The sequence below is a fragment of the Acomys minous genome, assembly GCF_964271855.1.
Source record: "Acomys minous genome assembly, chromosome: 5".
In the NCBI taxonomy this organism is placed as follows: Eukaryota; Metazoa; Chordata; class Mammalia; order Rodentia; family Muridae; genus Acomys; species Acomys minous.
In genome coordinates, this window is record NC_140494.1 from 32504946 (window position 1) to 32519421 (window position 14476).

Here is a 14476-nt window from a genome sequence, read left to right on the forward strand (position 1 = left end):
TTGGGTTCGAGGCTGACCCGAGCTTGTTCAGTTCCGAGTACCGAACATTTCCGGGTTCTTTTGATCTAAGGCTGGAACTTTTTAAAGCTAAAGTCTTATGACTTTCTCATACATTGGAATTATTTTGATTTCAGCAAAGCGAATTTTGTAAAGGCCTGCATATTTCTTTTAAGATTATATGAAGTCTGCAAAAGGCTTTTAAAGATGCCTCTGTCTTGTCTGCAATACATGCAGTGTATGTTAACTTAGTCTACTCTCAGATACTGTTGATAGTTATTTCTATGTTTTCCTTTTTTTTAAAAAAAAATGTATTTATAATGGTAATCTAAGAGATTCTAACGTGTACACGGCTATCTAGTTGTTTCTGAGGTCGATGGCACCGTGGGCATCACCATTCGAAGGGTGCCCCTCTGCCTGCTCATCAGTCGGTCGTGTTCCAGGGTTTGTTCAGGTTTCCCTTCTCCCCCAAATCTTGTACATAACTTGTATTATGTGTAAGGTAAACATTTTATCTTCAACTTGGAATGTTCCCAGTGATTACATTCAACAGGGTGTTTCCCGCCTTGTTGGCAAATGGTAAAACATAGCATGAGATTTATTTGCTCCCACGATAGTGCCCTTACGGTGAAATGAGGAAAGTCTCTGCAGGGTGATTTATTGTACTTCTCCCCCCCACCCCTTTTTTTTGTGCCTAGGCCAGAACATCATTATAATTTTAAACATAAGACCATAAAATGGCTTTTATTAGATGATAACTAAGTAAAGGGAACTAAAAATAGCCAGAAGACAGTATCTTAGAAACAGATGGTTGTAAGTTTATAAAACTACAAATGTAACTTTATATTTCCATCTTCCTCTTTGCCCTTTGTTTTTCCCCAGTAGAAATGTTCTGTCCAATTTCCTTCTCTTTTCAGTTTAGTTTCGATTGCATTCAGGCTTTTGTGTCAGCCTTGTGTGCTAATATTGCCAGTTTTATTTTGCTTCTATCCCTGCACTTTGGTGAGGCGTTGTTTAGTTTCTTGGGAATTGCAGCAGACGTATGTGGCTACATTTAGTACAAAACCATATGTGTGATGTTAAAGGACAGTCTAGTGATGGCAGCCATCGTTCTTTCTGTAGTAAAAACCCCCTCTAGATCGTGGTAAGCTTTTACTGTCGCCTAAGCCAGGAGCCACTAGTACCTGATGGATGCAAACTGTAACCTTTACGGCATTTTTAGTGTCTTTTTGGCTCCCTGGCCTTCTGAAAGTTTTCGCTCTTAAGAATCCTTTGTCAGGAGCGTCGCTTTCCAGCCTTGCTGCTTTCTTTCACCATTTTTCATAGGCTGTGCCACTGTAAATGCCATGCCGAACATCTTTAAACAGCCTCCTGCTGGGTTTGTCAAGAGGAAGGCCATCTGTAAAAGGTGTGGCAGTGCCAGCCTTCTTAATCAGCCCCAGGCTATTTTAGCCCGTCCTCTTGATCAGCTGCAGGCAGTCTCCTTCCCCACCCCCACACCTCCCGTCTGCCTCAGTGGTCAGGGCAGAGCTCACTGTGGCCTTACCTCTCTTTGTAGTAACTGTTCTCCGCTTTCCTTCAGAGCCCCTTCTGTCTGAGCACCACTCCTCAGCAGCGGTGGAAGCAGGACGCTGCCATCTGTTCAGAGCCTGAGCAGTTCCCAGTGCCCTGTGCTTTCCAAGGTCCTAGATTTGGGATTTAGTTACAAATTCATTAAGTTAACTGAGAGCAGATGAGATGCTTTTGAAGAACAAGCTATTTTCTTACCCAGCTTTGTAGCTTAAACTAAGTTTTCAAGTTCATGGCTTTATTAAAACGAACTTTGACTTTTTAAAGTGTTTATATGTTGTTTTGGTTCTTTTGTTTATTTTAATAAGAATTGAAGCAATTAGAATATAAGTCATTTCCTGTTTAATTTCTTTTCTTTCTTTCTTTCTTTCCTTTTTTTTTTCTAGCAAGTCCAAGAATGTAACAATAAAGGCGTATTTCCATGGTTCTACGTCAGACTCCTACCACAGAATAGAGTCAACTGATAGGTCTGTTTCACCACGTTATTGCTAGTTCTTGTGTCAGCTGCTTTTATTAAAAGTCCTTTTTGTGGACTTGCTAAAATAAATAAATAAATAAATACAAATGTCCACAAATAGGCACCAGCACATATTAGCACAATGTACAAACTTCAAATGCGAGCCAGTCAGGAGTTACCTGGTACAGCCAGCTACATCCTCTAAACAAACTTAATGCTACAAACTAACCCCCTTTTCCCCCCCCACCAAAAAAAGTGCTGCTATCCTGAGCCCCTGTCAAGCGTGAGTTCCCTGCAGTTAGATAAAAGGCCTTCTGCTTTAGTCCTGGGTGCACCTCTCCAGTACACACAACCTTGGCTCAGGCTAGAGCACTCACCATCCTAGGAAGGGCACGGAAGGAAAGCTGACGCCTCATCTGATCACAGGGACCCTGGGTGGTCAGCCTCTGGGGAAATAAGTGATCCTTCACACCAAGAGAGGTGGCAGGCGCCAGCCCATCTCCTCACTAGCTGCTGAGACCTAAGTCTTCGGTGAAGACTCTACCTGTCACTCTATCAACAATCCAGTGAGAAAAGGCAAAAAAAAAAAAAAAAAAATCTGCTACCAAGCTACAGTCATTTCTAACTTCGGAGGCCCCTACAGAATTTCCCCCTCCAAGAAACAAAGTAGTTCTCTCAAAGAAGCATGGGCAGCCCCACAGTTATTTGTCCTGGTCCAAGGGCGAGAGGTGAAGCTGATCAGAGAGGCAGCTGGGGACAGGGTTCTAGCGTCTGCTGCAGAAGTGAGGGCGACAGCTCCAGCATGTTGTCAGTGGCTTACAAGGGGACAAGGGTGCCGGTCGTAGTAGAACAAACTGGGGCATCAGCACTGATTTTAAACTCCAATATATGGGATATTGTCTGGCCCTGAGCACAGATGACGAATCTTCGTGCTCTCGGATGGCTTGTCCTCCCTCCATCTCTTCCTCTTAGTGGCATGGAGAGCACACACTCTCTCAGGCTGCAGTCAGTCTCTCATTTGCTCACTCTCTTCTTCCCCCACTGCACTGGGTACCCTGGCCTGCTTTGAAAACCTACTCAGGCTTCTGCACCAAGCCCATCCTGCTACCTTAAAGGCCAGCTCCTCCGGAAGCCCTTGCCTTGGTTCTGTAGTCCCAGCTCCATCCCTACACCATCACATCAGCGCCCAGCACCTTTGTAATGGATGTAAACATGTGGGCTGGGATCTTTGTCAGCTGGGATCTGCCCTGTGCTGGCTTGAAGGGTGTGTGTGTGGGGCATGGTCTTTGCCAGTTGGAAAACATCCTGGTGTAGAGACATCTCTCCTTTTTGAGACACTCCTAGAAAACTTTAATGAGGCTGCTGTTGCTGCTCCCATTGTTGCTGTTTCTGTTTGCTGTTTACTGTCGCTTTACTGAATTGCTGAAATCCTGAAGATGAGTAAAGTCGTCCCAAGGAACTGAGTTTTAAAAGGTTTACATCCCCTGTCCCTACTAACCTTTTTCTCCTACTTAGGGTCGGTGGGTTGGAAGTGAGATAGAGGCATTAAGAAACCCCAAAGAGGAGGCTGCAGAGATGGCTCAGAGGTTAAGAGCACTGACTGTTCTTCCAAAGGTCCTGAGTTCAATTCCCAGCAACCACGTGGTGGCTCACAACCATGTCTAAATAAGATCTGTGTGCCTTCTTCTGGTGTGCAGGTGCATATGTAGGCAAAGCAGTGTGTGTGTGTGTGTGCATATATACATATATATGTATGTATATATATAAAATAACTCTTTTTTAAAACTTCTGTAAAAAAAAAAGAAACCCCAAATAAAGTAGGTTTTTAAAAAAATCAAAGCCTACACATCCTGATAACTCCTATGTTTCAAAGCATCCTTCAGGGCTTGAAGAGGTGGCTCAGTGTGTAAGACTGCTTGCCATGCTCACAGAGGACTGGACTTTGGTCCCCAGCACCTACACCTGGAAGGTCAGGACAGGTAGCTCCAGAGCTAGGTGATCTGATGTCCTCCTCTGACCTCTGTGGGCCCTTGCACTATATATATGCACATAACTACAAATAGGTAATGAAAAAGAAAATAAATATTTTTCAAAGCATTTCTCCTCCTGCCCCCAAGGGAAAGTTCTTTTGACAAATGGTGCTGGGATGTCCCTGTGCAGAGGAATAAAGGTGGACTCATATCATTTCCAAATATTAGTTCAAAGTGGACTAAAGACCAAATGCAAGACCCCGATCTATTACATTCTTACAGAAAACCCTAGAACAAACGTTTCATTTTTGGGATATGGCAGCTTATACCTCAAATCCTAGCCCTTGAGAGACAGAGGCCAGAGGATCGTAAGTTTGAGAATAGTAGGCTGGAGAGCAAGCTACTGAAACCAAACAAGAAGGGCTGGGGTTAGGTGGTTAAGATGGCTTTGCCCTCCAAGTAGCAGGGCCTGAGTTAGAACCAGCAGCACCCACATAAAAGCTGCCGTGGCTTGGGTGCCTATAAGCCCAACATTTGGAGAGGATGGAAGGTGATATAGTCATAGAAGCCCAGCTATGCTAGGCAAGCAGAGAGAGATTGGTCCTGAAAGTCGCAGGCCAGCCAGTGTACCAAACAGTAGCACGCTTCAGTCTCGGTGACTGAAGTCTCAAGGCAACAACTCAAAGGTTGACAAAGGAAGACACTGATGGTGTCTTGCTATGGCCTCTGCACATGTATGCATGTTTATGCATAGTTACACAAGCATATCACACACACACACACACACACACACACACACACACACACACACCAGTTACAACTATCATCATAAGTAAACTTTGGGGCTTGATGCATAACTCAGCACATTGCTGATAGTACAGCGAGGGGCCTGGTGATGGGGAGAAGAATATGGAAGCAAAGGCCCAGCCCAGCTTCTCACCAGCTCCTGGACTGTGCCCAGAGTTGCAAGAAGTGGACACTTAGTGAAGGCTCGCAGAAGCCCTAGGGTTGTGCTTTGTTCTCCTTCCTGTGGCTTATAAGGGCCAGTCTGGAGCTGTCCCTTGTAACCCTATTGCTGTACCTGCTCTGAATAGCTCCTAAGTGCACTAGACCCTGCACATGAGCTCAGTTCACATTAGCTGTTTATAAAGATCACATTCTGGTAGTGCCATCCCCTGGGAAGGGGCCTGCAGAATGTGGGAGGCAGAGACGGAGGGAAGGAAAGGCAGGAAGAGAGAGGAGAGAGGAGAGGAGAGGAGAGAGAGAGAGAGAGAGAGAGAGAGAGAGAGAGAGAGAGAGAGAGAAAGAAAGAGAGAGTCTTACTACATTGCCAAGGTTGACCCTAAATTTCTAGCCTCAAACAATCCTCCTGCCTCACCCAGTCTCCCAAACCTGTGACTTCAGGTTCCAACCTGAATCCCAATTTCAAATTCTTTATATCAGAATGTCCGTGCCAGGACAGGAGTTAGAAACACTTCTTGTTCAAGCTGCTTCTGTCATGAGGGAAACTGAGATTACAAAGTGCTAACAATTCTCTGGAGACATTAGAACCTTAAATCCCAAGACTGTCATGCCCTTCACTTTACACCTGGCCTCTGAACCTCACACGTCAAAAAATGACTCTACTTTGGGGCTACAGAGAGGGCTCAGAGGTTAAGAACACTTGTTACCCAAACCCTAACCCACCTGTTGTGTTCCAGTGTACACACTAAAACTGGGTGGGCGTGTTTTATTTGCATGCTTATCTGTGTGCCACTTTCATGAGATACCCGAGGAAGGAAGAGAGAGACAGAAACGCTGGAGCTGGAGTGAGCTGAGGTGAGGGTGCTGGGAATGGAACCCGGGTCCTTGGGAAAACCAGCCACTCCTGTTAACCACTGAACCAGTTCCCAGCCCCAAAACTTTTCTAACTGTGAAATCTGATGCATTTATGGACCACACATTTTACTAGATGATATCAAGCTTTTTTAAAAAAAAATTTTCATTTAATTTTATTTATTTTAATCTGTTTACATTTACTTATTTTGCCTGTGCAAATGTTTTGCCTGCAGGTATGTATGTGCACCCATGTGTGTGCCTGAGGCTTGCAGAGGAAAAGAAGAGAACATGTAATGCCCTGAAAGTGGGGTTAAGGGCGGTGTGAGGCACAGTGTGCTGGCCCTCTACAAGAGCAACAAATACTCCAAAGGGTTGCGTCATCTCTATTGATATATTTTTTTGTACTGGGTATTAAAAGTACACACTCCTCCCCCCCATTGTAGGCAAGTGTCCTATGACTAGACTACATACCCATCACTTTCTGCACTTTTCACTAAGGGACAAAGTCTCACTAAATTGCCCAGCTAGGCTCCCAGTCCTGCTGCAGACTCTTGAGTAGTGAGTTTACAGCTCAGCACCATCAGGGCTGGCTTCTAAACTCATTTTGAAGGGTTAGGAGTTAGTTCCTATATTTGCTTATTGTTTAAATATTTCCAAGAGAATTGAGTTGATGTCAGTTTTCCATATTACAGTAAGCATCTACAAGTAGCCGTGTGGTTTTTATATCACAATAATAGAAATAGCAAGTAAAACGAATAAAATAATTGTCAAAGGCTTTAATCACATTTAAACATCTCAAGTAACTCATTTTGTCATTTTGAGAATTAAAAAGAAACATGATATTTATCTGAAGTTATTCGGTGTGTGGAGACTGGTTGCTTCTATGACACCTTTAATCCCAGGAAGCAGAGGTAAAAATAAAACAGGAAATATTCAAATCCTTTCACAGATTTCTGAAATTTCCCCCTCACGGCCTTGTGGGAAATGTAGTCTCGCTTGGTGTGACGTCACAAGCAAGGGCCACAGAAATGCGGCTTTGGCATCTGTTGTGTGCCCGTCTCGAGAATCTTCTCTAGAGTTTGGTCCTGTGGGTGTACCGTTCGCTGATTTACAAACTTGGGTTTGGATTATTTGACCTTGAAGGTAGGTGCCAGCGGGGAGAGAGGAGTCCTACAATGCGGAAGCACACTACAGGTCAGACAGGGAGCGGAGAGGTGGGTGGATCTAAGGTGGATAAGAACCTGTTCTGGAGGTTTTTGCAGTGACCTAGGCTAGGTTACCGGGTAAGGATACAGGTCATGACTGGAGAGAGGATGGTTGGAACAGTGCTTTCAGTGATCGCTGTGTTAGAATGTAGTGTGCTGCCAGTCGGGTAGCCAAGATCGAGATTGCCCCACTCCAGTGTGTGTGTGTGTGTGTGTGTGTGTGTGTGTGTGTGTGTAGTGTGCTGCCAGTCGGGTAGCCAAGATCGAGATTGCCCCACTCCAGTGTGTGTGTGTGTGTGTGTGTGTGTGTGTGTGTGTGTGTGTGTGTGTGTGTGTCTGTTGTACTTGTGAGATTCTTGGCATATTTAACCAAGTAGGGTCTCTAGCCTGCCTAGTACTCTTAAACCATTTATAAAACAGTTTCTGGGGCAGAGTTCTGTCAGGGGAGTTAATACTGTGGCTTCCAGGCTTAGAACTCAGGTTGTTGGTTTATGCAACAAACCCCGCTTTGTATACTTTAATCTTTTATTTTCTTTATTTTTGAGTTCATTTCTATTGGAAAAATATTTTTCAGCCAATATATTCTGATCATGGTTTTCCCTCACATGACTAATTCTAGATCCTCCCCCATCCGTCTCCACACCACTCCTATCTTTAGAGAACAAGGCAAACAGAAAAGAAATTAACAATGAAAGAAACACAAACTTGCACATGCATACACACAAAACCACAAAGATACAAAATTAAAAAAAAAACCATAATATATAAGCAAAAGACAAGATAACGTCCAAATACAGCAATATGAGCAAAAAGTCTACAGAAATGCCATGGACCATGTCGTGGTGGCCATGTCGTGGTGGCCATGTTGTGGTGGCCATCTCGTGGTGGCCATGTCATGGTGGGCATGTCGTGGTGGCCATGTCGTGGTGGGCATGAGGCCTACCATGGAGTACGGTAAATAGATCCAGTACAACAACATAGGACAAAGCTAGTTTTTCGTCTGTAAGCAGGTGTCAGTTGGAGTCAGTCATGCCCTCTAGATGGTACAGCCTTTCTGCCTCCTGTTATGTGTAACTCTGTGAGCCCTGAGTGGATGGGTTTCTCATGTCTCATTCTCTACAGAGTGTCTGGTTCTGAGTCTTTGTGGTAGTTTTTACCTGCTGTAAGAGGAAGCTTCTCTGAGGTGGTTGAGCCAGACAATACTATTAGGAATCATTTTATTGCTGTTTTGTTTTCTTCTTCTTCTTCTTCTTCTTCTTCTTCTTCTTCTTCTTCTTCTTCTTCTTCTTCTTCTTCGGAATCATTTTATTGCTGTTTTCTTTTCTTCTTCTTCTTCTTCTTCTTCTTCTTCTTCTTCTTCTTCTTCTTCTTCTTCTTCTTCTTCTTTTTTGGTTTTTCGAGACAGGGTTTCTCTGTGTAGCCTTGGCTGTCCTGGACTCGCTTTGTAGACCAGGCTGGCCTCGAACTCACAGCAATCTGCCTGCCTCTGCCTCCTGAGTGCTGGGATTAAAGGTGTGAGCCACCATGCCCGGCTTTTATTGCTGTTTTCTGTACCATATTTTTGTTCCAAAAACTTAAAAATGTTTCATTAAAAACTGATACAAACCCACACATTCTTGGGCCGCTACACTTTCATATCTGTGATTCAAGCACTTGGAAAGCTGAAGATTACTGTAAATTTGGGGCCTCCAGGTCACTTATCGTCTTGAATATATATTTTTGTTAATTTCTGCTTCTATTTTTCACTCCCTGTAAATAAATTGTTTTGTTTTGTTTTTAACCAGTAGATAGTAAGAGATGAGGAAACACTTCCAAAGTTAAGGTGTGCGTCAAAAAAAAAATTGAATTGGTAATTTTCTGTTGCTGTGATAAAACATGGCCAATAGCAACCTACAGAAGAAATTTTTTTTTTTTTTTGGTCTTTTGAGACAGGGTTTCTCTGTGTAGCCTTAGCTGTCCTGGACTCGCTCTGTAGACCAGGCTGGCCTCAAACTCACAGTGATCCGCCTGCCTCTGCCTCCCGAGTACTGGGATTAAAGGCATGCACCACCACTGCCCAGCTAGAAATATTATTTTAAGTTATAGTGCAAGAAAACTAACAGTCTACTGTGGAGGGGAAGCATGGCAGCAGCAGTAAGAAGCTGAGAGATCACATCTTTTACCACAAGCATGAAGCAGGTATAATCTCAAAGCCAGCCCCTAGTGATGCAGTTCATCCAGTAAGGTTGTACCACCTCCACAAATAGCATCACCAACTGGGAACCAAGTGTTCAGATGCCCACGTCTGTGGGGGACACTTTTCGTTCAAACCACCACACTCAACTCCCTGGCATCTCTTCCCCATAGTCTTGTACAATGTCAATATGGCTTAACAGTCCAAAGTCTCTTTTGAGGCTCTAGGTAATTTCTTAACTGTAATCGTCTGTAAAATCAAAATGCAAATTATGTACTTACACCATTTAATAGATTACCATTCCAATGGAAAGGAATGGGGCCATAGGGAGAAAATAGACTAAAACAAGACTGGAACCCAGCAGAGTACACTTCAAATTCTGTAGCTCCATGCCAGGTGTAAGAGGGATTAGGTGGCTCTGCACCAGGTTTGCTGCCTGCACCATGCCCCTCTCTGTCTTGAGCTAGTTCTGCTTCCTGTGCCAGACATCCCACAGCTCTGGCCTCTCCAACATTTTGGGATCGGTTGTTGCCCCTTGGGTTCTTGCCATGACTTTCCTCAGTGATGGAATGTAAACTATAAACCAAATAAACCTTTCTTCTCCAAAGTTGGTGTGGGTCATGGTGTTTATCACAACTGCAAAAAGCAAACTAGGACATTGGCTTTATATTCTATTAGTAAGTATGAATGGATTTCTCAGTTTACTCTTCTTGGCAGATAACTTTGAATAGAATTGCATGGGTTTACTGGTAACAACACCAGAGAAAATAAATAGGGAGAGTCTCTATTTCATGTGACTGCAAAATGTGGAAATTTTTTTTCAGGAAAATATAGTAGATAATTTATGATTGAAATCCATTCCAGTGATTCAAAAATACAATAAATAGTTCCTCGTTTGAAGGCTTCTGATGGGAGATCCTCTCTATCTTGTTAGCTCGCCATTGAAGTTTATTTGTAAATCATATGGGAGGGAATTAGCAATCCCAGAAGTGTTCATGTGTGATTTATTATTCACTTAATAGTTTATCATGGGAAAAACAAGTAAAATAATTCATTTTCTGACTTTTTAATCGTTCTTTTCTTTTTTAGGTATGAAATATCAATGCCTCATAATTTTTCCCTCCTTATGTAGAAACCTTGATCTTGAGTGTTTTTCTGGATTTAAACCAAATACTGGCTCATGTAAACCTATCGGTAAACTGGAGAGCAGAACTACCTCAGCAACTACGTGAAAGCTAACATCAACCTTAAACCTACAAAAAGAGGTCTGTGAAAGTCTGCATGCTCTGCTTTCTTCTGAGTTAAATACAGAAAGAAACACAGAGAAGGACGAAGAAATGGCTGGTTCTAAGGTAAACGTGGCCCAAGACAGGGGCTTAGTCGTAATTTTCCTCCCAAAGTGCATTGTATTGGAAAAATGCAAATCTTTCCTTTTATACACCTAGTAAACATTTAAAGTACTTTATTTTCCCTTCTTCTAGCCAAGGCTATCTCTGTAAAATATATCTTCCCTACAGTCAGAATCTTCTCTGATTCTTTCACTCTTGTCTTCCAAGCCATTAATACTTTGTACCTTGAATTAATGAGCTATTGAATTGAGAGTATTTTATTTCTTTCTTTTCCTTTTTTTTTTTGAGACAACTATATCTGGGAATACATTGGAACACTACATTCCCATTGGGCATATGTGGGCCTTTACATACTCCTGAGGGAGTTCCAGTGTTTCATTTATAATCCATTTTTGCTCTGTTAGCTTGATGCATATGAGTCAATAAAAGCACATTGTAGAGAAAACTCCTCATTCCCCAGACTAACCCAGAAAGGTTTGGAATAGAGTCTCTTCCTCACAATGCCAAGGAAGAAGGAATTGCACTATTACAATCTCCAGAAACATTGCTCCAGACCTACAGAAGACCCATGAAAGAACCTAACTATCATAATGAATGGTGATAAAGACTGCAAAGAAGAAAACAAAGCAACTCTAAGATTGAGATGCTGATAGTGACATATGACACAACTTCAGACCTGCAGGAAACTGTAATGAGTTCTGCGTGTCAAGATAAAAAATTGCCGGGCGTGGTGGCGCACGCCTTTAATCCCAGCACTCGGGAGGCAGAGGCAGGCGGATCACTGTGAGTTTGAGGCCAGCCTGGTCTACAAAGCGAGTCCAGGACAGCCAAGGCTACACAGAGAAACCCTGTCTCAAAAAACCAAAAAAAAAAAAAAAAAAAAAAGCAAAAATATTAAGTATTTGTTGTCTATTACGCTTTGATTTGATATGGACTAACATAGTTATCTTTGACAGAATCCCAGTTTGTCTTTACACTAGTCACATTCTTTGTCATGTTGAAAAACTTTTTTTATTCTTTTTCTAAGAGTGATTTAATTTCTTGATTCTTATTTGCGTTACTGAAACTTGTAATTTCTAAACTTAAATCGGAAAAATGGCTATAGTGCAGAGTAACGTCATCACTGCCCAACAGGAAAACATGCTGAAGAATTATTAGTCACCCATCAGATGGAGGTCTGGAGATCAGGTCGATTCTTTCTGGATGTTGTACTAAAAAAAAAGTGTGCAATCTTCCAACTGCTTGGTGGCTACAAGGAGCCTCTGCTAGTCATGGGGGGAAATGTCCTCGTTATTGTGGGTCTTGGATTTCACATGCTTGATGTGAACATGTGCTTTCACATGCTGTGTTCTGTGTCCAGGTCTTGCTGCTCAGGGTTTTCAAAAAAGATTTGCATTTTGACACATCGAGTGTGATGAAACTTCAAACCTCCACCCATATCAAAACACCTAAATGCAAAAGCTGCTGCCCCTGACAAACCCTCCTGTCCGTCCTAGTAAGTGTGCTAAATGATTCCTCACGTAATGCTTAGGGATGGAACTTCTTATGAGACAGAGCCTAAAATGAATTTCCAGATACATCGTAGAAGTATGCTGAAGGTGAAATTAAAATTACCTTTCAGCTTTTAGGCTCAATGTAAATTTTAACCATAGTTCAATGTGTTTTCATTCATTCTCCTCTCTCCTTCTCTTCCTTATACCCTCACACTCACCCACCCCTAGATCCTATCCCCTTTCATGACATAGTTCCTTTTTATTAACCTTTGTTTGTTTGTTTGTTTCTTTGTGTGTGGGTGGGGGGGCAGAGGGGGAGAGAGAACATAGTACATGTGGAGATGCAAGGACAACTTGCAGGAGTCTGTTCTCTCTCTCCGTCACGTGGGTGTCAAAGATGGGACTCAGGCTGTCTCTTAGCTATTGAGTCATCCCAGGAGCCCTTATTATCATATTTCGTATTTTCAAAGACACGAGAAAACATTTACTTTTTTCCTGATATACAGCTCTGTTTTTCACATGCTACATACAATATAAATATTATTTGACTAGTTGTGTTTGGTTGACTTTGCAGTAAGTTTTTGTTTGTTTGTTTGCTTTTTGGTTTTTCGAGCAGGGTTTCTCTGTGTAGCCTTGGCTGTCCTGGACTCACTTTGGGGACCAGGCTGGCCTCGAACTCACAGAAATCTACCTACCTCTGCCTCCTGAGTGCTGGGATTAAAGGTGTGCACCATCACTGCCCAGCTAAGTTTTTTTTGTTTTGTTTTGTTTTTTTAGCTTTAAAAACCCTAGGGTTTTATTTTTACAGAAGAGATTCAGCAAATGGGACTTTAGAAACAAAGGCTCTATGCAATTGCAACAGCTTTAACAGCTGTTCACAATTACAAACAAACATTGTAGCAATTTGCATATTCATCAGCAATATAAGCGTTCTTTTATGCATTATATTTTTTATTAATTCATTCATATTACATCTTAATTGTTATCCCATCCCGTGTATCCTCCCATTCCTCCCTCCCTCCCACTTTCACCCTATTCCCCTCCCCTATGACTGTGACTGAGGTGGGCCTTCATCTCCTGTAAATGATCCTAGGGTATCCAGTCTCTTCTTGGTAGTCTGCTATCCTTCCTCTGAGTGCCACCGGGCCACGCCATCAAGGGGACGTGGTCAAATATGGGGCACCAGGGTTTGTGTGAAAGTCAATCCCCACTCTCCACTTAAATGTGGAGAATGTCCTGTCCCTTGGCTAGATCTGGGTAGAGGTTTGATGCTCACTGCACGTATTGTCCTTGTTTGAGCAGAACCCTGGGCCCAGATCCGCCCGTCATAGTGTTCTTCTTGTAGGTTTCTAGGACCCTCTGGATCCTTCTATTTCCCCCATTCTCCTGTACTTATTTTACCTAGAGGCCCAATAGGATGTCCTCACCTCTGTCCCACTTTCCTGGTAAATGAAGACTTTCATGGGACATGCCCCTTGGGCTAGTGTCCAGTTATGAGTGAGTATATACCATTTGAGTCTTTCTGCTTCTGGGTTAACTCACTCATTATGATCATTTCTAATTCAATCTATTTGTCCACAAATTTCAGGATTTTCTTGTTTTTAATATCTGAGTAGTATTCCATAGTGTAAATGTACCACAGTTTCTTTATCCATTCTTCTACTGAGGGACACTTAGGCTGTTTCCATGTTCTGGCTATTATGAATAAGGCCGCTAGGCACATGGTTGAACTTATGTCCTTGTTGTGTGCTAGAACATCTTCTGTGTATATTCCAAGGAGTGGAATAGCTGGGTCTTGAGGAAGCCCTATTCCCAGTTTTCTGAGATAGCTCCAGATAGATTTCCAAAGTGGTTGTACTACTTTGCATTCCTACCAGCAATGAAGGAGTGTTCCTCTCTCTCCACATCCTTGCCAGCATGTGGTGTTGCTTGAATTTTTGATCTTAGCCATTCTGATGGGTGTAAGATGGAATCTCAGAGTCGTTTTGATTTGCATTTCTCTGATGACTAACGACGTTGAGCATTTCTTTAAGTGTTTCTCAGCCATTTGATATTCCTCTGTTGAGAATTCTTTGTTTAATTCTGAGCCCCATTTCTCAATTGGATTATTTGGTTTGGTGATGTTTAATTTCTTAAGTTCTTTATATATTTTGGATATTAGGCCTTTGTCAGATGTAGGGTTGGTGAAGATCTTTTCCCAGTCTGTAGGCTGTCACTTTGTTCTGTTGACAGTGTCTCCTGCCTTATAGAAGCTTCTCAGCCTCATGAGGTCCCATTTATTAATTGTTGACCTTAAGGCCTGGGCTGTTGGTGTTCTGTTCAGGAAGTTGTCTCCTGTGCCAATGTGTTCCAGGCTCTTCCCCACTTTTTCTTCTAACCGAGGTAGTGTCTCTGGTTTTATGTTGAGGTCTTTAATCCACTTGGAGTTGAGTTTTGTGCATGGTG

The 14476-nt window shown here is 42.6% G+C and overlaps 1 protein-coding gene across 5 annotated transcripts in view; it reads left to right on the forward strand.

Moving 5' to 3' along the window:
* The window catches only part of LOC311598136 (uncharacterized protein), a 133798-nt gene that overhangs the window by 107653 nt on the left and 11669 nt on the right, over positions 1–14476 (forward strand). Inside the window, exons 1-3 of one of the 5 annotated variants that reach the window (XR_014779489.1) lie at positions 6803–6954; positions 10279–10541; positions 11078–11220. The exons of 1 other annotated variant lie outside the window; for it this stretch is intronic. Coding sequence is in view for 3 of the 4 variants with exons in the window: in XM_084783037.1 (XP_084639163.1) it covers positions 11708–11806 (99 nt within the window). In the remaining variant the exon portion in view is untranslated. Of the gene's footprint in view, positions 1–6802; positions 6955–10278; positions 10542–11077; positions 11221–11419; positions 11807–14476 lie in introns of those variants that run through there. 3 more of the 5 variants (XM_084783039.1, XM_084783040.1, XM_084783037.1) reach the window with 3 other exon arrangements.